Source organism: Phocoena sinus, chromosome 14, assembly GCF_008692025.1.
Source record: "Phocoena sinus isolate mPhoSin1 chromosome 14, mPhoSin1.pri, whole genome shotgun sequence".
NCBI classification, from domain to species: domain Eukaryota; kingdom Metazoa; phylum Chordata; class Mammalia; order Artiodactyla; family Phocoenidae; genus Phocoena; species Phocoena sinus.
The window spans coordinates 82,490,533-82,514,537 of record NC_045776.1 but is presented as its reverse complement, the minus strand read 5'-3'; the positions used below and the strand labels follow the sequence as shown (position 1 = coordinate 82,514,537).

Sequence of the window (24,005 nt, the reverse complement as noted above, 5' to 3'; positions counted from 1 at the left end):
GGCCTACGTTTGGAGGAAACCGTACTGGGTGGCTTAGGGCGGCCGGAGCCCTAGAGAGCGGTGCCGCCCAACAACCTTTGCCTTCGACCGGGGGGGCCAGCTCCGCCTCTTCTCGTATCTTTCCCATAGCCCAAAATGGCGGCGGAGGTGGATTTTGGCGACCTAGAGCTGTTCGAGGCGTTTGACCACCTAGAGGAGTCGACTCCGAAGCCAGTTCACACCCTCTTCAAGGACGACGACGGCGACGAGGAGGACGAGAATGGGGTCGGCGACGCAGAGCTGCGGGAGCGGCTTCGGCAGTACGAGGAAACCATCGAGCAGCTCCGCGCCGAGAATATCCTTCCCGCTCGCTGGGCCCTGTCACTGGGGAGTGTGGTGTGTGCCGTCCCCGGGAGGGTGCGGGCGGAAATTCCACGAGGCTGAGAATCGCGGGTTCGGGTTGCATAAGCCGTCCCCGAGGCCTCGGCGCAGACATCTCCCCTTCTGGGATCCGTATCCTGGACCTTATTCACTCCTCCCGCTCCCCAATCTGGGGCAGGTTTTTAGCGTTATTCCGAACTCCTTCAACTGTTCAGTTGTAGACTCTTCACTTCTCTTCCCCTATTTGGAGTCATCCGATCTCCTTTTCTGGAGCCAAGCTAAAGTTGTTGCAGTCAAGCTGTAGTTATATGTTAGGAGATACCGGATGCTTAGACCTAGGCGCAGATGTGTCTTTAGGGCGGGGCAAAAGTTAGTGGTGCTAGGATGTGCAGTTGGGGGCGTTAAGGAGTCGAGGCATGCAGAGAGAAATGGTTAATTGCTCGATGAACTTCGGGGATTCATTTTAAAGTTCTTCCACTTTGAAGTCGCTTCCGTGGTTAAGGGCCATTGCAAACCCCTAGGGAAAACGCGCAAATAAGTTTCCGTTCGCCTTTAGTTACATGTTTACAACCTTTCTAGAAGAAGTGTTACTATGTTTATTTCCATTCTTAGAGAATTTTTGGTATTTTTTTGTTTGTAATATACATGCAAGTAATTTTGGCTCAGGTAGTTTTTCTAGTGTAAAAACCCCTGAAAGTGGTTGGTAAATCATCTTTTAAGGTTTTCGAAGTCATTTTTTCATAATGCCGTTTTCCTCGACATTTTTTTATGAAAAATTTCAAAATACAGAAAATTTGAAAGGATTTTACAGTGAACATTCATAGATTCCATCCTAGATTCTTCAGGTCTTACCAGTCTGTTACGCTGCATAACGTTTTTGGTTTGGTCTGTTAGTCTCTTTGAACCACGTGCCCCTGCCTTAGAAATACCATGTTGGAAGGGATGAAAACTCTATTTTAGTTTTTAGATCCAGATACCTAGCCCTGCAACAAAACAGGAGGTCAGTAAGTGTGTCATCCTCAAAATATTTGTCTTTTAACATTTATAACATATGTTTATAACATTGACACCAAAAATGAGGTTAGTAGTTGAATTTTATGATCTTCGTATTTCTGTTTAATGAGGGCTTATACTCCTTAACGAGTAATAACATCAAGAACTTAAAAGAAAATTGAACATTCTGACCCGACCAAGGTATGAGATCTTGAATTTGCACCATAATGTCCTTTATTTTTTATCCTGACATTAATATTTAATCACAGGGTTTTTTTTTTTTTGCAAAAAGGGTGTTTAGGATTTTTGTACCATTTTGTACTCAAGAAATCATCGTAATGATCTTTTATTTTTAATTTGTGAGGGTAAAATTTGAATTCTCACAACTGTATTAAACTTTGAAAACTGACTTATTGGATGAAAATATGTGTGAAACACAATTCAGAAGTTTTTGACTTAATGTTCAGAACAGGCAAGTTATCAACCTAGCTGTTGCTATTCAGTGAACATTTCTGGTAAGTTAGAATTCAGATTACAGTATTAATCTAGCTGAAGATTTATTTATACAATTAAAATGTGTTCATAAATAGAAATAATGCAAGATGCAGCATTTTAGAAGAAGAGATGGTAGTTGCTTTTGAAAAAAGTACAGTGAGTAAATTTGCATTCAGGCATCTGATTTTAATAGAAGATTAAATGTTGTTATTTTGTAATTAAATTTATTCAGTAGTCACTAAATTAAAATATTTCCTAAAGTACAAATTTATTACACAGAATGGTATGTTAAGGCTTTCAGAATATGGGGTACACTGATGCAGTTTCACATGGAATTTTTTGTCCCTGGTACCGGCTGAATTAACTGGCTACACTGGTGACTAAAACTTTAAAATTTTAGAATTTAACATATTTAGAATTTAGACATATTTCAGAATATGTCTAAAGAATAACTTCTCTATGCCCTACTTTCCTTCCTCTATGTGAGCACACTTTGTAGATCTACACTTATTTTTGGTTAGGTAGTAAATATATTGAATGTAACTAGGATTCTTAAAAAAAATCACAATTTTTATATATGTAAAAATATTTAGACAAGCATATGCTTTGTAATAGAGTTGTTCATTTAAACATTAAATATTTATTTATAAGGGGGTTATAATCACCTGAATTCAAATGATTACAGCATCATAGGCTTTGCCAATTTATAAGAAGCAAGCATTAGTATCCTGAAAAAGGAAAATATATATATATATTTTTTTTTTAATTGGTGCCCTCCACATTGTCAGACTGACAAAGCTTTCTACAGAACACCAAGGAAGAAAAAAAATAAAATTATTTAGATAAAACTGTACCCTACATCTCTTGATTTAACCCTTATTTTTGGAACTTTCATGATCAGAAGTGTCTCTTCTTTTTATCCAGTAAACATTGTGGGGCGTTTTTTGTTTTTGTTTTTGTTTTTTTCTGTTTTTTCTTTATATGATGAAAATTTTCAAACGTACAGAAAGTGGAAAGAATAGTACAGTTAATACCCATATTTTCATCACTTAGATTTAACAATATTTTGCCATATTTCCTTCTTCTAATTCCATATACATATTTTACCCCAAATATTTCAGCATGTATTTTTTTTTCTAAAGACTTTCATGTTACCACAACACCATGATCACGCCTAATAACTGGCGCGATTTCCTTAATAACATTCTCAACCAGATTCAGATTTCCCCAATTGAATGTCTTTATTGCTGATTTCTCAAACTGAACTCCAGTCAAGGGTCATGCAATTGCATGTAGTTTTTAGAAACATGATGTATTTTTTAAAACTGAAGTTTGTGCAAATTGAAGCAAGTTTCTGGGTGTCTTCATATTTAATTTTATTTCTCTACTTGATGTGGGCAATTCCACATACAGATTGATTTATTTCACGTGCTGTACAGGTAGAGGGATTTGAGGCAGGTGTGGAGGAATCAGATTCAGCTGCTCCCAGGTTACCAAAGGGATATATAGCAGATTTCCAGGCTGTAGTCTAGTTCTGTTTTTTGCAGTATTTCAAAGTCAAATTCAGGAATGAGATACTTTTTACATCTCTACTTTAAAATTTTGGATTTGAGCTACTTAGTGCAGTGTGCTCTGCCCTCCAGAAAGAGTCTACCCATTTATTTATAAAGTGTTTCAATTTCCCATATATTTCTAATCCAAATTCACTGATTCTTTCAGAAATATATTCTTGTAACCTGCTTTATTCAATTCCTCCCTTCCCTCAATTTGTAAACAAAGAGCCATTGGGTAAAGAAGCTTTTCAGTTGAAAGATTAACTGTAGTTTTTAATTTTTTTTGCGGTACGCGGGCCTCTGACCGCTGCGGCCTCTCCCGTTGCGGAGCAACAGGCTCCGGATGCACAGGCTCAGTGGCCATGGCTCATGGGTGCAGCCGCTCCGCAGCATGTGGGATCTTCCCGGACCGGGGCACGAACCCGTGTCCCCTGCATCGGCAGGCGGACTCTCAACCACTGCGCCACCAGGGAAGCCCAGTTTTTAATTTTTTTATGAAATATTTTTTAAAATATGTAATGTAAAAGATACCCCTAAAAACTGTTAAAGTGGGTAAAACTGGAGTTCTTTGTGGTTCTTGATCTTATTTGTAAAATATTCTATGATCTTTGGTACTTAAGAATTATAAAGATTCAGTGTTTATATAAACATATGCAAGTTTTACTTTAATGTCTTCTAAGAATATGTTTTAACTTCTGTTTTAGTGGAATATTGGTGAACAATACTAAATTAGATGGACCTTTATTTCAGATTCTATTTATGAACAATGTTATTTCAAAGTAAGTAATTTTCCCTTTCCTAAATATTACGAGCTGATGTATTTATGATACAATGTCTTCTATAAATACGCTGTTCTCATTTTTACTTTATATACCATCTTTATTCTTTTACTTAAAATTTATGGAATCATGATAAGAGTGAGGACATTAGAGTCATATAAACCTGAATTTGAAGCTGGACTCCTCTACGTTCTATATCTGTGAACCTGGACAGGTCACTGACCCTCTCTGCATATCAGTTTCATCACTGGAAAACAGGACACTAATAGTAACTACCTCTTAAGTAGCTAAATGAGCACCTGTAAGAGCCCAATAAATAGCCTCAAATAAAAGTCACCGCTACCACCATAAATAATCTTAACCATTTCTCTGCCACAATCAGGGAACTAAGTTTTCCCTGTTGGCTATCTTCAAAGCTTACCCACGTGATTTTTTTTTTTCTTTTTAATAGCAAACTAGACCTTTGCAAACCTTCCAGCATGCTTGGGTCTAGGATGACTCAGTGCATTCCTGCAGTGCTTGCTAGAATGTTCTGACATGGTTTGAGGCCTTGACCTGTCCCTCCCTCAGAGCATGGTCATAGACATTTCAGACACCTGCTTGCCCCCTTCGGTGTCACTTAATCATACTGTTATCTTAGGCGCCGGGCAAGGTAAAGGGACCGTACATAGGGCGTTACCTGTGTGGCAGGTCCATTGGCTACTTCAGCTCAGCAGAAGCAGAACCTGAGGCTCTGGGAGGGTGGAGCAGCCTGTGGTGAGCACAGGAGCAGCACGGTGCTGGGCACGTGGGGCTCCAGCGCCGCCGTCACCGTCCGAATCGGCCTCTAACTCAAGCCCTTGGCAGTCTTAATGTCTGCACTGCTCACCCGGCGTTGTGCCTGCAGAAATCTTACAATGTCAGAGCTAACGGGACCTGATGGATCAAGTCTGTAAATAGGAGGTTGGCTCTTTTGGCCCCTCCTGAACCGAGCACTGAAGAATATTTGATGAACGAGGTTCTTGACCTGGAAAGCTGGAGAAAATAGACCTCAGCCATTTTTCTTGCATTGCATTTTGGTCTTTTTTTCTCCAGTGTAATATTTACATAGGTGTTTCCTTATATGTGCAGAGGGGGTGTCTGGGAGGAGGATGTGGGATAGCTGAATGCACTGATTATCTCTGTGTTGCAGAAATAAGGGGCTGAGAGACAGGGTAGGAAGGGAGCTTTTCATTATGTAACTCACCCTTTTAGTTCTTTTGAATTTTGAACCATTTACATGTATTATATATGGAAAAATTAAGTATGTAAAATTTATAAATAAAATCCATTTAGTCTTTGCATAAGTATTTGCCAGCTGTTACAGCCTAGGCACTGTGTTAGGTTATTGTAATCATTTTATTAACTTGACAGCAATGTATATATTTTTCCTAAGGAATAGATTCCTGAGTGTTACAAAGAGTCAGTGATTTGATAAACTCTGAAAAACAAAATAACAAAATTTACACATGACATCTTCTAAAAATGCATAAAACTCAATCAAGTCAATGTTTTACTCTGTCTGGGTTCTGACCATTTTGTCCTCTTTATGCAGGCAATATCATCAAGAAATAGAGGAATTTGTATCAAATTTAGTAAAAAGATTTGAGGAACAGCAGAAAAATGATGTGGAAAAGACTTCCTTTAATCTTTTGCCCCAGGTATTTCAAACTTAAGAGACTTTAAGATTAGTAGGTTATGCTTTTCGCTGCCAATTGTTAGGCTCCAGGGATCCTCTTGAATCAAAACCAGAATGACTGTTGAGATTGACTCTTCACCTCCCATCCTGCAGCCAGGCTTCCTTCTCCACAGTCTGACCAGCGCAGCCACAGGGTTTTCTTTTGGATCACGGGTGTTTTTCTCAGGGATTCATATTCACACCTGGCTGCACTCAAAACTGAAGCCTTTTTATTTTCCATTCCCTGACTTGGACACGTGGTTTGGGGAAGAAAATTAATTTTAGGTCAGAAAAAAAAATCTCTGTCTCTGGGGTTTATAAAAGATGGATTCTTTTTATCTAAAATGAACAGGTTCATATGTTATCCTTTCTTTCCCTTCTACTTGTTTTAAAAATCAACAGCATGCCCAAAGAAATCTGAGAGATTCCACTCTGGATATTAGGGCATGAGTTTACCTTAAGAAAATCAGAATTATGATTTCTGGGCTCTTTTTTTTAATTAAAAATTAAGGTAAGTAGGTCTCTCAAATAAGGATCTTTAGCTGTTTATCCTCAGAGGTTGGAGAATGGAGTATTCTAATTAATTAAATTTTTTGTTTATCACCTTTAGTTTTCACCTATCAGGTATAATTTTTAAAGATTCACGGAACAAAATACATTTAACAATGAAAACCATACTGAAAAAAAAACCCCAAAACATATTGAGTATTATTTAATATTTGATTCAGGAAATACTTCAGAATTTTGTAGTGGCTTGAGGTCTGTAAGGGTTGTAATACAGTATTGACCAGTAATATCAAGTTATATATTATTTTAATCTTTGATTATCTGATTTCAAGGTAAAGTCTGTCTTGTCAGTTTAAGTGTTGAAAGTTCCATAATTAATATTTGTTAACACAAAGGTCATAGTGTAAAAATAATTTTAAAAAAGTCATAGTGTATGTTAATGCTCCAGAAGATAGTATCTTTTATATATCTTTTTAACTTTCCCACTTGGGAGATTTCTTTCATAAACGTTCCTACCTAGCTTAACTTCTCAACTCACCCTAATTATGACAACAATGAATTCAAAATTTTATATACCTTAATGGTATGTATTAGAAAATAAAGTGTGTTCAGATGGCTAATACTTGAAATTGAAAGTTGTTAAAAATTGGTTACCTTTTGTAACATGTATTTCTCTTTGTGTTAGCCTTCCAGTGTTATGCTAGAAGAGGACCATAAAGTAGAAGAATCCAGTGCTGTCAACAATAAGGAAGCTTTTAGTGTAAGTTTGGACATTTAAGTTTTGAATTCTGCAGATGTGTTTCCTATCCTATGTCCATTGGGTGACATTTAAATGATAAAGTGGTATAGGCATATGTCGTCAGACGATCACACATTCTTTCATTAAATTTGTTGTAAACAACAGTGTAGGCTTCAGCCTCTAACTACCACAGTTTGCTTTTTAATAACTATTTCATTGTGGCCTGGGGGCACAATATATATACTTTGGAGGACTTTATTTTTCTCTTGACTATCCTCTCTGTTCATCTTCTTTCCTTTCTTTCTTTTTCTTTTTTTAATAGATTGGGTTTTTTTTAGAGCAGTTTTATGTTCACTGAAAAATGGAGTGGAAGGTACAGAGATTTGCCATGTATCCTCTGCCCCCAGACATTCATAGCCTCCCCCACTATCCACAGCCCCTACCAGGTGGTACATTTGTTACAATTGATGGAACTACATTGACACATCATTATCACCCAGAGTCCATGGTTTACATTAAGGTTCATTCTTGGTGGTGTACATTCTGTGAATTCGCACAGATTTATAATGATATGCATCTACCATGAGACTGTCATACAGAGTAGTTTCACTGCCCTAAAAATTATCTTTATTCCGCCTATTCATCCCTCTCTCTCACCTCTACGCATTTTTAAGAACTTGGATGAAGATATAGAAAGCATGCTTGTGGAACTTAGAGATGGGTGAAACTGAGAGGGATATATAGCTAATATAACAGGTGGCAGATAGGAAGTGTTAAATGTGGACAGACTACAATAGTGGGTGAAAAACAGAAGACGATTTACAGGGATGAACCTACATTTAGCCCTTTCAGTACCTATGCAAAATTCAGCAGTGTCAGTGCAGTGTAGTGATGTGATTTTGCAACTTAAAAATTTTTAAAGAAGATGGTGTAATCCTGGATTCCATTAAAGGGAGACTAGTTTTCATGTTCATGGAGTATTGTGTCCCATTGATGTACCACAATTTAGACTAAATTAATAAGTGCAAAATCCCCCATTTCCAGGCAGGTGCCACTTTAAATCCCAGAACCTTAGCGTTTAAAAGGGAAATGAAGTTATCTAATTCAAATTCAGGAATCTTTCTTTAAAGTGCCCTTAGAGCATTTTGCTCTTTTTTTGAGTCTTTCCAGTAACTTGGAATTCACTTTTTTAAAAAATGAGACAAACCACTTCATTCTTCACACCTGTGATAGAAATTTCCACTCTCTAAAAGTGGAGCTGATATGTGCTTCTTGGACTCAATCCAATCCCTGGTCCTAGTTCTTCCACTTGACATTTATAGGGTGATCTAAAACGATACCTTTGCAAATATCAGCCTTTATCACATTTGTAGAGATGTGTACATACCTTGTAAATCTTTTCAGTAAGATCTGTGGGCTCTTCATCATCCCAGCACCCTCATGTCTTTAAAATTGTGGAAAACTGAAAATAGATTGGATATAGATGATTTTAAGGTGTTAGTAATTTTCTTAAGCATGACAGTGGTATTGTGATTTGTAGAATGTTCTTATTCTTAGAAGGCTCATACTGAAGTATTTAGGGGTGCAGTGTCATGAATAGAGTCTGTAGCTGGTTATGTGTGGAAGCTAGAACCTGGGAAGGAAGTTATTGTATTAATCTCGAGCTGGAGAAAATAGTGACTTAGACTAAGATGATAGTGGTGTTGACTTACTTTTTAAAAATGGCTCAGTAAAAAGTGTGTGTGTGTGTGTGTGTGTGTGTGTGTGTGTGTGTGTGTGTGTGTAGAGATGTGCACACAAAAATGTCAGTTAACAATTGTTGAATCTAGATGGAGGGTACATGGGTGTTCCTTGTACCATTTTTTTCAACTTTTCTGTAGGAAATTGTTCCCAAAAGTTGGAAGGAAAGGAAAAGAGTGATTGGGAGGAAAGGAAGTGGAAACAATGACTATATAGATATAGACAACTGTCTGAGGATCTTGCTGCAAAAGGAAGCAAAGAAATGGGAAATTGGAGGGAATATAAGAGTTGTTGAAAAGTTTTTGTTTTTTAAGTCTGGAGAAAGTGCAACTGATGGTAGTGATCCAACAGGAAAAATTCAGTGATCTAGGCAACAGAGGGGAATTCAGTGATGGAGATCTTACTTATGCATCAGAATGTGGCTCCTTTAACTAGGGAGTTGATTATTATTTCTAATAATTTCATCCAGAAATAAATTGTTAAAACAATTAATCATAGTCTTACATTATTTAATGTCTTTTTTTTTCTGCTTAAATAGCAATATTTTTTGACTTGTTTTCTGCAGGTTGTAGGAAGTGTCCTGTATTTTACTAATTTTTGCCTTGATAAATTGGGGCAACCGCTACTAAATGAAAACCCTCAGCTTACGGAAGGATGGGAAATACCCAAGTATCCTACATAGTGAATGAAGATCTTTATGCATCTTGCCATTAAGTTCACCTTTAAAAAAAAAAAAAAACCAAATTTTGCAGACTATGATAACTATTCCTTAATAAAACTCACTAAAGGTACCAGCAAGTCTTCAGCCACATTGTTTCTCTAGAAGGGCAAGAAATACAAGTAAAGGCAAAAAGGTTTGTGTGGGGAGTTGCTTTTGTTTTCTTCTTCTTTTTTAACCAAAACCATGAACTCTTTTAGCTTGAAAAGTTAATATTCTTTATTGCTAGATTACGATAAATAAACAGATTAAACTAGAATTTCAATATATAGACATGTTAAATGTTTAAGTCAGTTATATTGGAATTCATTGGTTCACTCCTGATGTGCCTGGGTGGGTGGAAAGGTATAATTACTGCTGTCAGTTTGATTGCTGTCTTATAACCATCTACCCCTTTCCAAGTTACCTAAAGGAAAATATGATAATCTGTTTGCCTTGGTTCTTCTATTATTAGCCACTGACAAAACTCAGAGGTAACAGATCAGTCGGGAACACAAGGGTTCTTGGTTAAAAGACTTGGTCAAAAGTACTGTTTGTTTAAATCACTAAGCACAAGAAGTGAAAGTGTACTCATTTATGCAGATAATAATTGGCGATCTACATGCTTTCTTGTCTCTGATACACGTTGCTGTCATACAGAATTTTGTTGATTTGCTTTTATATTTCTATTTACATTATGAAAATCTTTGTTTTTTGACCAAATAGGCCAAAGCCTCACTGTTTCAATTGTGGTTCTGAAGAGCATCAAATGAAAGATTGCCCAATGGTAAATTTTCTCATATAAAAAAAAAATCTTTGAACCAGAGCTTTCTAATGTTTTCAATACATCTGTGGCATTGTGTGATGTGAAGAAAACTTCCTGTCTTTCCCATAGTCCTTGATTTGAAATCTTTCCAAATTTATACGTAAGTTTTAAAGATAATAGATTTAAAAAAAATAATAATTTATTACAGTACTCTGTATTTGAGATGAATAAAACATTATGAGGGTTCATTTTTAGACAACTTATTTTCAAAACTTTATTTTATGTTATGATAGTACCAAGGTAATACGAAATTAAGGGGCTGCTTCTCTTCTTTGCTTATTTTCCTAAAGTATCCACTCTCTTTTATACCTGTCCCTTATGCATTAAAACTGAAATAATCTGTGTGCTTGACCTAGAAAAAGTGCTTATATTTATTTAATTTCTGAAATATTTCTAAACTGCTCGATACCATTCTTTCCAAACACATTACGATTTAGCCTCGGAATGCTGCTCGAATAAGTGAGAAGAGAAAAGAGTATATGGATGCCTGTGGTGAGACAAGCAGTCAGAATTTTCAGCAGCGATACCATGCAGAAGAAGTAGAAGAAAGATTTGGAAGATTCAAGCCAGGAGTTATTAGGTACCTCTGTCATTTTACCATAGAATGTCATTTCTGCTTCCCTATTATTTGGAACGTTCTGTGGATCTTCAGGGTAATAATCAAGATATAAGTGTTCTCTAGCAAGGCTCTATATAATGTACATCAATCCATCCAAAAAGATTTATTGGAATTTTAACTATGTGTTTGATAGGCACTGTGCCACAGGCGTGTAATATAAGACACAGAAGAGTTTTAAAATATCAGACCAGTATGTATTTTCATCCAAACAAGAATACAGTATTTTTCTTCCTCTTTTATTTTTACTCAGTGAGGAACTTCAGGATGCGCTGGGTGTGACGGACAAGAGTCTTCCACCTTTTATATATCGAATGCGCCAGCTAGGATACCCACCAGGCTGGCTCAAAGAGGCCGAACTAGAGACCTCAGGGCTTGCACTCTATGATGGAAAAGGTATAGTATGTTCAGTTAGATAAGTCAGCTTAAGTGTTCTATCTTTTTTTTTTAATTAAAGAATCACAGTAAAATAGGGTGGGAATGACTGGCTTATTTAGTGTGTGCTGAGTTAACTAAAAAATATCTTGATGGTGTTTCCCTTGTTTTACAAGGAAGGAGCTAAAACTTCAGTGAGAGTTATCAGATGGTTATCTGGACTTGCCCAGTGACTACCTAGCAAGGTATTGGTTCTCCAGCTAGACCTCATAAGCTCTTGCCTTTCTCAGTAATGGTAACAGAAATATATCCATCTCTGCCAGGAGACCTATAAAAATTAGAATAAATAAACCCTCCTATGATCTAGAACTTCTCTTAGGTACCTCCTCTAGAAAAATATTCACACATGCACACAAGGAAATGTATGTATATAAAGATACTTTTTAACATTGACTATGATAGTGAAAAATTAAAAACAACATTAAGGCCCTAAAGGAGAATGGCTAAGTAAACCGTGGTAGATCTGGGGGGTGGAATCCCTGCAGTATTTTTAAAAATGGAGTAAATCCATGGAGCTAACGTGGCAAAATCCCTATGCAATACTGAGTTTAAAAGGCAAGTTTCTGGATGACTTAATATTATGATACCATTGATCTTAAATTTTAAAAAAAAACCCACACGGATGAAACAATGCTCTATATTTTCTATGAGGAGTTATGTTTGTAAAAGATATTTTTGAAAGATCTTAACCAAGAACCACCTAGGTTTCAGGGTTTGGACTCATAGAGGCCTTCCCTGACCACTTTATTTAAAGGTATCTCTCCCGGGCTTCCCTGGTGGCGCAGTGGTTGAGAGTCCGCCTGCTGATGCAGGGGACACGGGTTTGTGCCCCGGTCCGGGAAGATCCCACATGCCGCGGAGCGGCTGGGCCCGTGAGCCATGGCCGCTGAGCCTGCGCGGCCGGAACCTGTGCTCCGCAACGGGAGAGGCCACAACAGTGAGAGGCCCACGTACCGCAAAAATAAATAAATAAATAAATAAATAGATGTGTCTCCCCCATGTTTACCCACCTGTTCTGCCAGTCTTTATCACTTCACCCTGTTTGTTTTCTTCATGCCCTGTCACAATTTGTATCTATTTATTTATCATGTAGCACAGTGCCTGGCATCTGGTGGATAGTAAATAACTTTTTATATAAAAATTTTTAAAGTCCTAACCAATATACAGCAAACTCAACAGTGGTTATCCCTGAGAACGAAAACAGGATTGGGCTTAAGATTTTAGTATTATCTCTAATGCTGTACATTTTTTTAAAATGAGAGTGTTTCTAGATATTACTTAGGTAATTAAAAATAAAAATAAAAAATTTAGAGACTTCCCCGGCAGTCCAGTGGTTAAGACTCTGCACTTCCACTGCAGTGGGTGCAGATTCAATCCCTGGTCAGGGAACTAAGATCCCACATGCCACGCAGCACAGCCAAAATAAATAAATAAATTAATTAAATAAAAGCTAAATAAAAAATTTACCAACCCCCCCACCTCAAGTGGTACCAAAGAATATTTAGCACAGCCTTTTTTTTTTTTATTTTATTTAAATTTTATTTTTTTATTTTTGGCTGCATTGGGTCTTTGTTGCTGTGTGCGGGCTTTCTCTAGTTGTGGCGAGCGGGGGCTACTCTTTGTTGCGGTGCGCGGGCTTCTCATTGCGATGGCTTCTCTAGTTGCGGAGCACAGGCTCTAGGCACGCAGGCTTCAGTAGTTGTGGCTCGCAGTCTCAGCAGTTGTGGCTCGCGGGCTCTAGAGCACAGGCTCAGTAGTTGTGGTGCACGGGCTTAGTTGCTCTGCGGCATGTGGGATCTTCCCAGACCAGGGCTCAAACCCTTGTCCCCTGCCCTGGCAGGTGGATTCTTAACCACTGTGCCACCAGGGAAGCCCCAGCACAGCCTTTTAATATATCCCCAAGTCATGCTGACATTCAAATTATCATTGCTCCTGCTGCTCTGTAGATGCTTGCATTTCTGTTTTCTCTCTCTCTCTCTCTCTCTCTTTCTCTTTCTCTCTTTATTTGTTTGAATAGAGATTCTTTGAACAAAAGATTGTAGATCATTGAGAGCCTCTTAAATCTCTTTTAATCTGTAAGTTCCCTTTCTTGTTTTTAACAAAACTCTGTATTTTGTCCTTTTGAGTTTTCAAGATTTTGCTGGTGCATCCCCATGGTGTTATTTTAGCATGTTTCTCTGTCCCTCTGTTTCCTGTGAATTGTAGTGGAATCAGTCATTGGTGAACATTGCCTATATCTATCTGTTAATGACGGGTGACACACTGGTTATATTCTTATTCTTTCATTACTTGGCTTCTTATCCTGAAAACTTATATAAAGAGAAACTTCTCGTCAACTATTTGTTTACCTTAGGTATATAGACAAGGCAAAATAAAATGTTCGATTTATTTAGTACTTTTCAAAATAATGAAGTGGTTCCTAAGTATCCTTCAAAAACTATTCTCATCTGTAAAGTGGTTTTAATAGTATGTACCTCTTAGTGTTGTTATGAAGATTAAGCGAATGAATACTTGTAAACTGTTTCAAGCACTATCTGAAAAGAAAACACAAGCTCATACACAGTGACCATTATATAAATGTTTATTAAATAAAGAATTGGAATAGAGGGTTAGACAAATCAAAGACCAGTGCAAAACAGACTTTTCAAATAACTCATGGAAGAACTAAAGTTTCCAAGATTTTAAATGTTTATTTTTATCAAAATAATATGTCCATGTTGTTTAAAAATTCTAATCTAATGGTTCAGACAAATTATAATTAAAGCTATTCTCGGAATAATTCTGTGGTCATGGATCTAAGCACTTTCCAGGTCTGCTTTTGGTCTGGAGAGGGATTTATGTGGGCATCTAGCAATATTAAGCGTTTTGATGGTCTGTAATAGATGGTGCTGATGGAGAAACAGAAGCTGGAGAAGTACAACAAAATAAAAGTGTCACTTACGATCTCTCGAAGTTGGTAAACTATCCAGGTTTTAATATATCTACTCCCAGAGGAATTCCAGATGTAAGTGTGTTGGTTTTTTATTCTTCTGGGATGTGACATTATTTATGTAGATTGTTCAAAATGTTAGCTTATGTAGCAATTACTGTTCCATAAAGAAGTAAATGTGTTGCTTTTGTGTTTAATTTTTTAATTTCCTTTATGTTGATTAGAATATTAAGTGAAATCTTGAATTCATCAGAAAAAAAGCCCACAGTTTTTTCCAATTTTATGCCCTAAGAAAAGGAGCTAAAATAGAATGGTTAGATTCTATAAATCTAAAACTATTCTAAAATTAAAAGATTATTTTTTTTAAATATGGGATGGTTTGAAGCAGTGTTATAAGTTTTACAGAATTAATTGGGAAGTAAGTTTCTGCCTTTAATAAATCTAAGTATTACTATAACTTTTTCCTACTCTTCCCTCTTCACCCCCTCCCCAAAGTAAAATTTCTCCTATACAAGAAAGGTTTGCTACACTTAATCTTTTCCAACTTTCATCTTACGTTTCAGGCTTTAACAACTAACTATAGTAGTGGTGATAGTGGTGGTGGTATTTTAATAAAAATGCATTCTAGGTGTTCTTAGGGACTGAACTTCAGAGAAACAGCCAAAGGTCTGAACTTACAGTCTAGTGAACAGATACGAAGACGTGTGTAATTAATCAAGGGCTGAGTTGCATGTACAGACCATCAGTCCCTCTGGAAGTGGGTCCAAGTACCAGCCCACATCAGAATCTCCTTGGGGTGTGCATTAGAAATGTACATTCTTGAGCACCGCCCCTGCCCCCCCTTAGACTTAACTTAGTCCCTGGAATCTATAGGTTTCACAAGAGCCCAAAGTGATTTCTATTGAGAACCACTGTTGAATGTGTTACTGGCCATAAGAGAGAAACAAGTGATGTTGAACCTTCAAGATTATTGCTCAGTTTGGAAAGGGAAAGAACAGAAGACAGAAAAATCAGCATGAGTGAGCAAGTTAGGAGAAGGGAACAGTTAACAGTCCTGTGAACAGCGCTGGTGCGTCAGGAGGGGGGCGGGAGCCAGCCAGGCCGAATGAGAGTCTGCGTCATTAGTGCCTGTAACTTCTTCTTGTAGTAGGTAGAACCTTTTTGGGCCAAGCGATTTTGTCAAGTAGTCTTTTAGTGTTCAGTCCTGATCATTTTGCAGGCAGAGTTGGTTTTTATTTCCCCTTCAATGCTCCATTATTTTCATTAATTTCCCCAAAAAGGAAAAGTCACATATGAAGCAGAAATGTAATTTGAGACCTCCACTTTACCTCCTGTCAGCAGACTATTCAAAGCATGACGTTTTCCAAATACGTACTTATTTTTCTCTTCTCTTTTCATCATTAGGAATGGAGGATGTTTGGTTCCATACCAATGCAGGCATGTCAGCAGAAAGACGTGTTTGCCAATTACCTAACTTCTAACTTCCAAGCGGTAAATAGATTTTCAGAGTGTGGTTTATAAAAATGTATCATGTCTATCTGAGGAATTTTGTAACTCATTAGGCATCTTATTGCCTTTTCTCGCTTTGGATAGAAAGCACTCTGTGTTTTCTGATGAATCCAAAGGAGAAAGGTAACTGCCTTCTCCAGTTACCTGGACTTAGCTCCAGATTGGTTTTCTACATCATATTTAAGTGAAGGGATGGGGTTCAATTCTTTGTGGACCCGCCTGACTTGTGTTCAGTTTGGTTCTCCGTTAGCCGAGCGTCAGGTCCAACAGCAAGAGGTCTTCGTCTCTGCCCAGGCCTAGTAGCCCAAAGAAGCAGAAGAAGGAAGGCAGCTTGGCAGCCTCGCCCGCCGACATGGAGCTTGACTCGGGTAGGTTTCATCCTGTGGTTTTGATTTCTTCAGAAAGTAGGGTGAATTTGTATGCTCCTGAGTTCCATAAGAAAGAGGAAGCTGTTTATGAGCACGAACTTTTCTTTTATACTCGGATATCAGAGCATCTCCACTCTTGCTGATCAAAGCTTGGTGTGAGAGCCAGCTGGGCAGCCGACTGGGTACCTGAGCTAGACAGACCTACCCACCCAGTCCCAGTGGTTCTGGACCTGGACCGGCCCCTCTGGTGGGCAGTGCTTTGAGACAAGCAGTGGAACATGCTCCCCTTTGGCAGCTCCCGAGATGAAGAAGGGCAGAGCTAAGTCAAGCTTTCTCAGTTACTCTTCCCTAGTGTATAAATCCACTAAGTCCCTCCTCCCTCCAGGAAAGAGAGACCAGGGGGAAAGTCCGTCCTCCCAGAAACCCAGGAGGGAACAAAGGCCTTGCCCTCTGATACTCCCCCAGCCTTTTGTTCTCTGAACCCTCTGGCTTTACCGTGGGACCTGCGGTCAAGCAGGGTTGTGACGGTCCTTTTCAGCAGAGCAGTACTTATCAGGACAGTCATGCTTCCACCTTTCTGAGTCCCCGCTTACCCCACTACCAACCACCACTCCTTTGGGCTTCCCCTTGGGACTACTGATGAGTAGTTTAGATTTTGCCCCCAGAAGGCTCTGGAATGGATCAGAGTTTTGTGTTAATTGGATAAACTCCAAGTCCACTCTGAACCTAAGATGAAAACTCAACCCTTGTTCTGTTTCCCGTCACAAACCACGCCCCTCTACTCTGGTCCCATGTAGCGTGTCGGATGTTCTGGAAGTGAAATGAAATGGCAACATTAGGGTAAAATGCATACGGATGCTCTAGTAATAAGAGGCCAGCAATGTAAATTGCCTCAAATTTGAATGGAGACCTCCCCACCCCGAGTACCCATTTTCAGATTCCCGGGGAGATTTTATTTTACTTTATTTTTTTGGCCATGCCACACGGCACGCAGGATCTTAGTTCCCCGACCAGATGTTGAACGTGTGCCCCCTGCAGTGGAAGCACGGAGTCCTAACCACTGGACTGCCGGGAAGCCGCACCCAGGGAGAATTTAAAGGTTGCAGATTAAATCACCTTAAATCCCCAAATTGAATTATTTTGCACTAGCAACTTCAAAGTCCAAAATTAAAGCCTCCAAACCATTTTCCCCAATTTTTTATTCTTCTTGTTCTTACCACAGGAGTCTTGATACCTGAGTAAAGTTCACAACCTGGACGTTTAGCACCTACAGCCTTACTTCAATATCTAGTCTCACTTTTAACAAGGCCAAAGAGTTCATAGGAAACAGAATTACAGCCTTTGCCACATACCTATGAAATTTTGAAAGCAAGCAATTCCCCAAAACCCAAAAGCAGTTGTCCCAGACAATACATTCCCAGAGCCCAGCACTTCCCAGTGTTATCAAAGGCCACAGCCAAGATTTCTGAGTAAGGGCAAAGACTTTGGTTTCTCTCTCTCTCTTAGGGCCAGTCGTCTGACTCCACCACCTGGGAACTTAGGTTGGAAGAAATTTCCCCATAAGAAGATAATTTTGGTTTTAGGCACTTACAGTACCTCTGAGGAAAAGACACCGAGCTTGGTATTTTGAACCATTTGGGATGTAGTTGCTTTCTCTCGAGGTCTGGGAATGTGCGGTGGTGGCAGTCCGTAACTAGGTCCACACACTACGTGCAGGCACTTTTAGCCCTGTGCTGGGAGCTGCTGCTTCTGTTTCTTGTGAGGGAATTTCTGAGGCCTAGGAAACCTTCCTCTTAAGGGAAGTTTCTCTCTGTTTGTCTGTCTGTCTCTTTCTTTCTCTTTCATATATAATTAACCAACCAAGAGCCAGCCTGAGCCCATGTGATGAAGTGAGACTCAAGAATACAAGTTTAGGGGCTTCCCTGGTGGTGCAGTGGTTGGGAGTCCACCTGCCGATGCAGGGGACACGGGTTTGTGCCCCGGTCCGGGAGGATCCCACATGCCGCGGAGCGGCTGGGCCCGTGAGCCATGGCCGCTGAGCCTGCGCATCCGGAGCCTGTGCTCCGCAACGGGAGAGGCCGCAACAGTGAGAGGCCCGCGTACCGCCAAAAAAAAAAAAAAAAAAAAAAAAAATCCAAGTTTAGTGCCTCCACATTCCTTCTGTGGCTCTCAGTCCACAGTGGAATTTGGGACAGAAGATCTAGTGCTAGTTTTTGCCTAACTCACCCTGGGATAAACGGTTTAATTAGAACCTCTTTAGTTCTCGGTAAGACAGACAGAACCTTTGCAGAACAAAGATTATTTACCCCAGGTGCCTAAAAGGCCTGAAATGTCTTCTTTCCACACTATATATCTGGTCTCTGCCTCGGCCACACTTCCTGAGGACTCAGCTGGGCCCCTACCCCGAAGCCTGTGCCTTAGTTCGCTAGATCCCCCTCACCCTGCAGTCTGCAAGTGAATTATTTCGTCAGTTGTGCCTGCTTCCGAGCCTCTGCTGCCATCCGCTGAGGCTTCTGCCTGCCCGCACACATTTGGTAAGTGTAGTTCAAGGTCCCAGACCACCTGCTAAAGGCTCCTCTGGTCGCGGCCATCAGCAGAGGCAACTGGTTTTGTTTACAAGCGCCTGCCTCTGTGCAGAAGCTTAGGTAAGCCTCTGCCTTTTTAGAAAGAGCAGCCACCATAACACGCACTCACCTGCTGGGGACAAAGAACCCCGTGACAAGAGCTTTCTTGCCCAAGCCGCAGACGTAAAAGATGGGCCAGTGCCAGTGTCAGAACACTGACCACGTGTAAAGCTCAAGGCCTCGAGCCACGTGTCTTGACCTCCATGTGTCTTCCCACCCCCAGTCCATCCTTCTGTTTGTTAAAACATGTTGTTTGCCATGTTCCCTCTCAGCACAATGAATGTCAGCGTCTTTGAGGGGGTGAATAGCAACCCCCTTCCCTACCCTTGTTCTGAACAACTTAAGTGATCATTCAGTGAGTAGTAACAGACCCAACTCTGAAGGCCAGCTACAGGGCTGCTCAATGAAAGGGCCGAGGGCGCCTGCTAACTGAACTGGGTTGGCCTATGGACACCCTGATAAATGGTCCTAAAGGCAGGCCCTTCCCACCCCAGAACCACCGTAAATCCCCCTGTCCCCAGCTTCTTCCTGCCCTGCAGGGGCAGAACTCTGTAAGCCATAGTAATTCGAGTGACTTTTGTCGGCAGCTCATTCCCAAGAAGAAGAAACAGTGAGTCAGTGTAATTGCCATTTTCCTGTGGAAAATTTTATTAGCAAATCGTGTGTTATAAGTGAAATGGATTCCATATTGCAAACCTGTGGGTAGAGTGATTCAGCTTGGAACTGTGAAGTATAACTACCTGAACATCCTGTTCCCATTTAGCTTTCTTACGTTAATAGTGTTTATTGTGACATTTGGTGCAAAATGAAACTTGGGTTAAACTGTTTAGTTATGTTTTATTCTTAAAAGCACAAAATACATACGTTGTCAAGTAGTTCACTAGCTTTGCCATCCCTTCTGCCTGCCAGCTGCTCCTCTGTGCTCTCTGCTGTAGCCGGCAGCACCCGTGCTGTCGCAGCTCCCGAGACTGAGAGATGCCATTCGTCTGCAGCCGCATCCACCCGTAATCGTGGCTTTCGTTTCTAGCCAGTTACCGAAATCTGAACACTGTCTCAGAAATTGCCTCTTCGTTCAGGCTTTTTTCTCTCACCTGATTGCTCTTGGCGCCCTTATAACTGATTTTTTTTTTTAATCCTTCCTTTCAGCTTTTTTAATCCATTCTTTGCTCTTCCGATTGAGTTAACATCTTAAACTCTGAGTGACAGTGTATTACCCTCCTCACAGATCTTATTGCCTGTACAATAAAGTTCAGGCTGGTTTTGCATAGGCTTTATGATTCTGTGTTATGCAGTTGACCTTTCCAAAGTTTTTAAACACATAGTGTGTTTCAGACTCCTCTGCTAGACCCCGAGGCCAGGAAGATGAATAAGACACAGCTGCTACCATTAGTTACGGCCTTCTGTCGCCTAGGATTGCAGATGTGTAAACATCATTTTAATATAAATGTGGTGGCCTGTAGTGATACATACAGAGGTTAGTATCACAGAGCTGGTTACCAACCGTAATAGTGGCACCAAGGAAAAACTGAGCAGCCGTGCTGGATAAAGTCATAGCCTCTTCCCAAGAATGACTTCGAGCTGTATCATGAGGGATGAATTCCGAGATTTACCAGGGCCATGAGAAGGGTTAGGGCGTTTGAGACAGTGAGAAATGCAAATACAGAAGCACAAAGCATCACGGCACGTTGGTCCAACAACAGTGTGACAGCTGGAGTCTTTTAAACCAGGCAGTAAGAAATGACATGGTGGAAGTAGGCAAATTCTTGGTTGTGAGAGCCTCTAAGGCCCAGAGGAGATCGGACTTCTTCCTGCAGGTGATGGGAAGGCCCTAAAGAGTTTCTCATGAGATGGAAGTGTTATTAGGACCAGATTTGTGTTTTAGAAAGACTGATAGTTTGGAGGATGAATATAAGGAAGAAGCGTCCAGAGGCAGGAAGGACTCATATTCCTGACAAACGGTAGTGGCCCCAAATAACGCAGCGCCTGTGACAGGCTGCAGGAAAGGGTGGGCCCCAGAGAGCCAAGGACCTGGCGTGGGCAGAAGGAAAGGAGGAGGACTGTCTGATGACGAGCAGGTTTCAGTTTTGGAGACTTCAGCAAGATGCCACCGGTGGTGCTATTAGCGAGCTTAGAAAATAGGGGAAGAGTGTGACTAGGGAAAGATCCTCTGTTTTGGACAGGTCAGATCTGTTGTGTCTGTGGGACCTACAGGTAGTGAAGACCAGTGACCAGTTGGCTGTATGAACCCACAGTTCAGGCGAACAGTCTAGACTGAGGGTACAGAATTGGGAGATAAGCCAGGGACCCTCCCGCCCTGCCAGCTCCACTTCATATCCTTCTGCCTCCACCCACTCTGGAGTCTAGGCAGCTGAAGTGCCAGCCCAGTTTCCTACTGTGTTAAAGTTTTCCCTCGGTTAAAGTTCCCGGCGCCAGAGATCCTGACCATTCCCCCTGCAGATGTTCTTTTCAGGTGGATTGAGGACATTAAGTGATGGTCATGGTATCTGAGGATCCAGTTTTCCCCTCTTGAGCCAGTAATTTTGGCCAGTGAACCTCTGGATTCACCTGAGTTCAAATAATAAGTGTTCGTAAAACCAAATAAATGCTATATGACAACTCAGAGTTTCTCAACGTCCTCATTTCAGATGCAGAGGTCCCGCACGGGTCCCCGAGCAGTGAAACTTTTCAGTTTCAGCCCCCGCTGCCCCCTGGCACTCCTCCGCTCCCCCGGAGCACCCCTCCACCCATCTTCACGCCTCCGCTGCCCAAGGGCACCCCGCCACTCACTCCCAGTGACTCACCCCAGACCAGAACGGCATCTGTGACTATGGACGAGGACGCACTGACTCTGGAGGAACTTGAAGAACAGCAGAGGCGGATCTGGGCGGCCCTCGAGCAGGCCGAGAGCGTACACAGTGATTCTGATATTCCTGTTGACACACCTTTAACCGGGAATTCGGTTGCCTCTTCACCTTGCCCGAATGAGCCTGACCTCCCTGTCCCAGAGGGAAAAACATCTGAAAAGCAGATGTCAGATGAGGCTGAGGTACCAGACACCAGTACAGAGAAGTCGGAAGTTGAACAAACCTCGAGTCCAGATTCTGAGGCTGCCTTGCCTGGCCAGAAAGAAGAGGAAGAGCCGGCTCAGGTAGACTCTAAAGGTGCTCTTGACAGCGGCAGGGTCGAGTCAGACTGTGAGGTCAAGAATGGAGGCAGCAGCCCGAAGGTCCTTCAGGCGGACGCCAGTCCTGGAACAGCCACTAAAATCCATAGCCCTGTCCCTGACATGAGCAAGTTTGCAACCGGAATAACGCCATTTGAATTCGAGAACATGGCGGAATCTACTGGAATGTACCTCAGGATAAGAAACTTGTTAAAGAACTCGCCCCGAAACCAGCAAAAAAACAAGAAGGCTTCTGAATAAACTGCTTTTGACATAGCACCAAGAGCTATTTAATTATAACTGTGCATTCTGGTAATTAGTACTAAGTGGACAGGTAAAATTATTTTCCTGTTTGTCCCTCCCATGTTAAAAGAAGTCTATCTAGGGCTTCCCTGGTGGCACAGTGGTTGAGAGTCCGCCTGCTGATGCAGGGGACGCGGGTTCGTGCCCCGGTCCGGGAAGGTCCCACATGCCGCGGAGCGGCTGGGCCTGTGAGCCGTGGCCGCTGAGCCTGCGCGGCCGGAGCCTGTGCTCCACAACGGGAGAGGCCACAACAGTGAGAGAGGCCCGCATACCGAAAAAAAAAAAAAAGTCTATCTAAGGCTTAACTGTGGTCTGAAGTCAGGCCTCTTTTAAAGAACAGAAAGACTGAGCTTGCTGGTTTACTATATTTTATTCTTGCTGATAAAACCTTGGGGGGTGGGACGTAGGTAGGAGCTGGTTTAGAGATAGTCTGTTAAGGTTTATACTATTTTTGGATTGTGTCTGTCAAGAGTGATGATTTTTATCTGTCTTTTGTACATTGTTTTCCCTTTCTACATTTTGCTAATTATCCTGTATGTAAGTTTAATATATCACTTTTTAAAAGAAAACATTCTAACCATTTAAAGTTCATATTTCAACTGTGTGAACCAAATGAGAAAAATCAGGGATGAGCAGCTTTATCCCATTTCGGGTATTTTTGTAAGTGATTTACATGCATCAGTTTTAATAACACTTTTACTTTTTTGTAACTTCATTCTTCATATAAGCTTGCTATACAGGTATGTTCATCTTTGTGTACAAAGGTTTAATAAATTAGCTTTCATATACATAATCTGAGACTTTGAATGCAAAAAAATGATTCACAGTTAAATAAGTATATACAACCTTGTAAGTTTGGAAGTAAATTTTGTGGTTGCAAAAATTAGTGGCAGCAAAGAAATTACAAGTTTGGGTATTTTCGGTGGATTTCAGCCTTAAATATAGAAACAGCAGGACCTTTTAAAGTAATCATTTTGAAAAAGATAAATGGAGGGCAGCTAGCCTTTGTACAAAAATAATTTTCTAGATTTGAATCCTATGATAATTGTTAAAAACAAAAAGTAGACATAAAAAAATTGTGTTTAATTGTCAGATATATCAGATAGAGCTGAAACTATGTTTTTTGTCTTTATGTGGAATGCCATTACATCTTTATACTCAAGTCCATGAAAATAAACATTTAGATGATCTTGAATGATTCCTGTTAGGTAGTGTTATTCTCCTCACAGGCCGGCAGAGGGAGCAAAATATAACCATTTCAGATTCGGTTTTCATTTTGGGAACTTGAGAAACCAAATTAACTGGGAAGAAAAATTATACGAAAGAGAGAAATTTATTTTCAAGCCCCTCACAGAATGTGCTAGAAATTGAATAAAATGTTTAATACTTTTGGCTTTTTTCTCTGAGTCGAAGTCCATAATAAAACATCTTCTACAATAGTTTACACAGTGCTTTTACGTACATTATCTCACTCAACGTTTCTGTCAGGTAAATGTCTTACCACCACATTATGTACATAACCTAAGGAAACTTGAGCGGCATAGAGAGGTCAAAAGGACTTGTCAGCACTTAAGAAGTGGTTGTTGGGATTTCCCTGGCGGTCCAGTGGGTTAGATCCCTGGTCTGGGAACTAATATCCTACGTGCCACATGACACGGCCAAAAAAAAAAGTG

The 24,005-nt window shown here is 40.4% G+C and overlaps 1 protein-coding gene and 1 non-coding gene across 4 annotated transcripts; both read left to right on the top strand.

Annotated features, from left to right (window-relative positions):
* On the top strand, nucleotides 1-23,726 carry ZCCHC8 (zinc finger CCHC-type containing 8). 3 transcript variants are annotated; one of them, XM_032602561.1, is made up of 14 exons: nucleotides 1-334; nucleotides 1,512-1,554; nucleotides 4,106-4,180; nucleotides 5,754-5,859; nucleotides 7,069-7,143; nucleotides 9,428-9,531; nucleotides 9,651-9,716; nucleotides 10,286-10,346; nucleotides 10,823-10,965; nucleotides 11,255-11,397; nucleotides 14,319-14,440; nucleotides 15,770-15,856; nucleotides 16,125-16,242; nucleotides 21,512-23,726. In XM_032602561.1, the coding sequence occupies exons 1-14, from the start codon at nucleotides 136-138 to the stop codon at nucleotides 22,288-22,290; spliced, it is 2,121 nt and encodes a 706-aa protein (XP_032458452.1). In that variant the 5' UTR covers nucleotides 1-135; the 3' UTR covers nucleotides 22,291-23,726. The 3 variants fall into 3 exon arrangements, with proteins under 3 accessions (XP_032458452.1, XP_032458453.1, XP_032458454.1); XM_032602562.1 differs by having other exon boundaries at nucleotides 255-334; nucleotides 4,152-4,180; XM_032602563.1 differs by lacking the exons at nucleotides 1-334; nucleotides 1,512-1,554; nucleotides 4,106-4,180; nucleotides 9,428-9,531; nucleotides 9,651-9,716 and having other exon boundaries at nucleotides 5,797-5,859.
* On the top strand, nucleotides 4,644-4,778 carry LOC116739418. The gene has a single exon (XR_004345589.1). It is a non-coding gene; the product is annotated as a small nucleolar RNA SNORA9 (small nucleolar RNA).
* Nucleotides 23,727-24,005: the final 279 nt, after the last annotated feature.

What these genes read in the sequence shown, in the direction of transcription:
- ZCCHC8 (XM_032602561.1), top strand. Translation starts at nt 136, where the DNA reads ATGGCGGCGGAGGTGGATTTTGGCGACCTAGAGCTGTTCGAGGCGTTT. An exon ending in GAAGGATGGGAAATACCCAA is followed by an intron (nt 9,532 to 9,650) that starts GTATCCTACATA and finishes AACTCACTAAAG; the next exon opens with GTACCAGCAAGTCTTCAGCC. An exon ending in CGACATGGAGCTTGACTCGG is followed by an intron (nt 16,243 to 21,511) that starts GTAGGTTTCATC and finishes TCCTCATTTCAG; the next exon opens with ATGCAGAGGTCCCGCACGGG.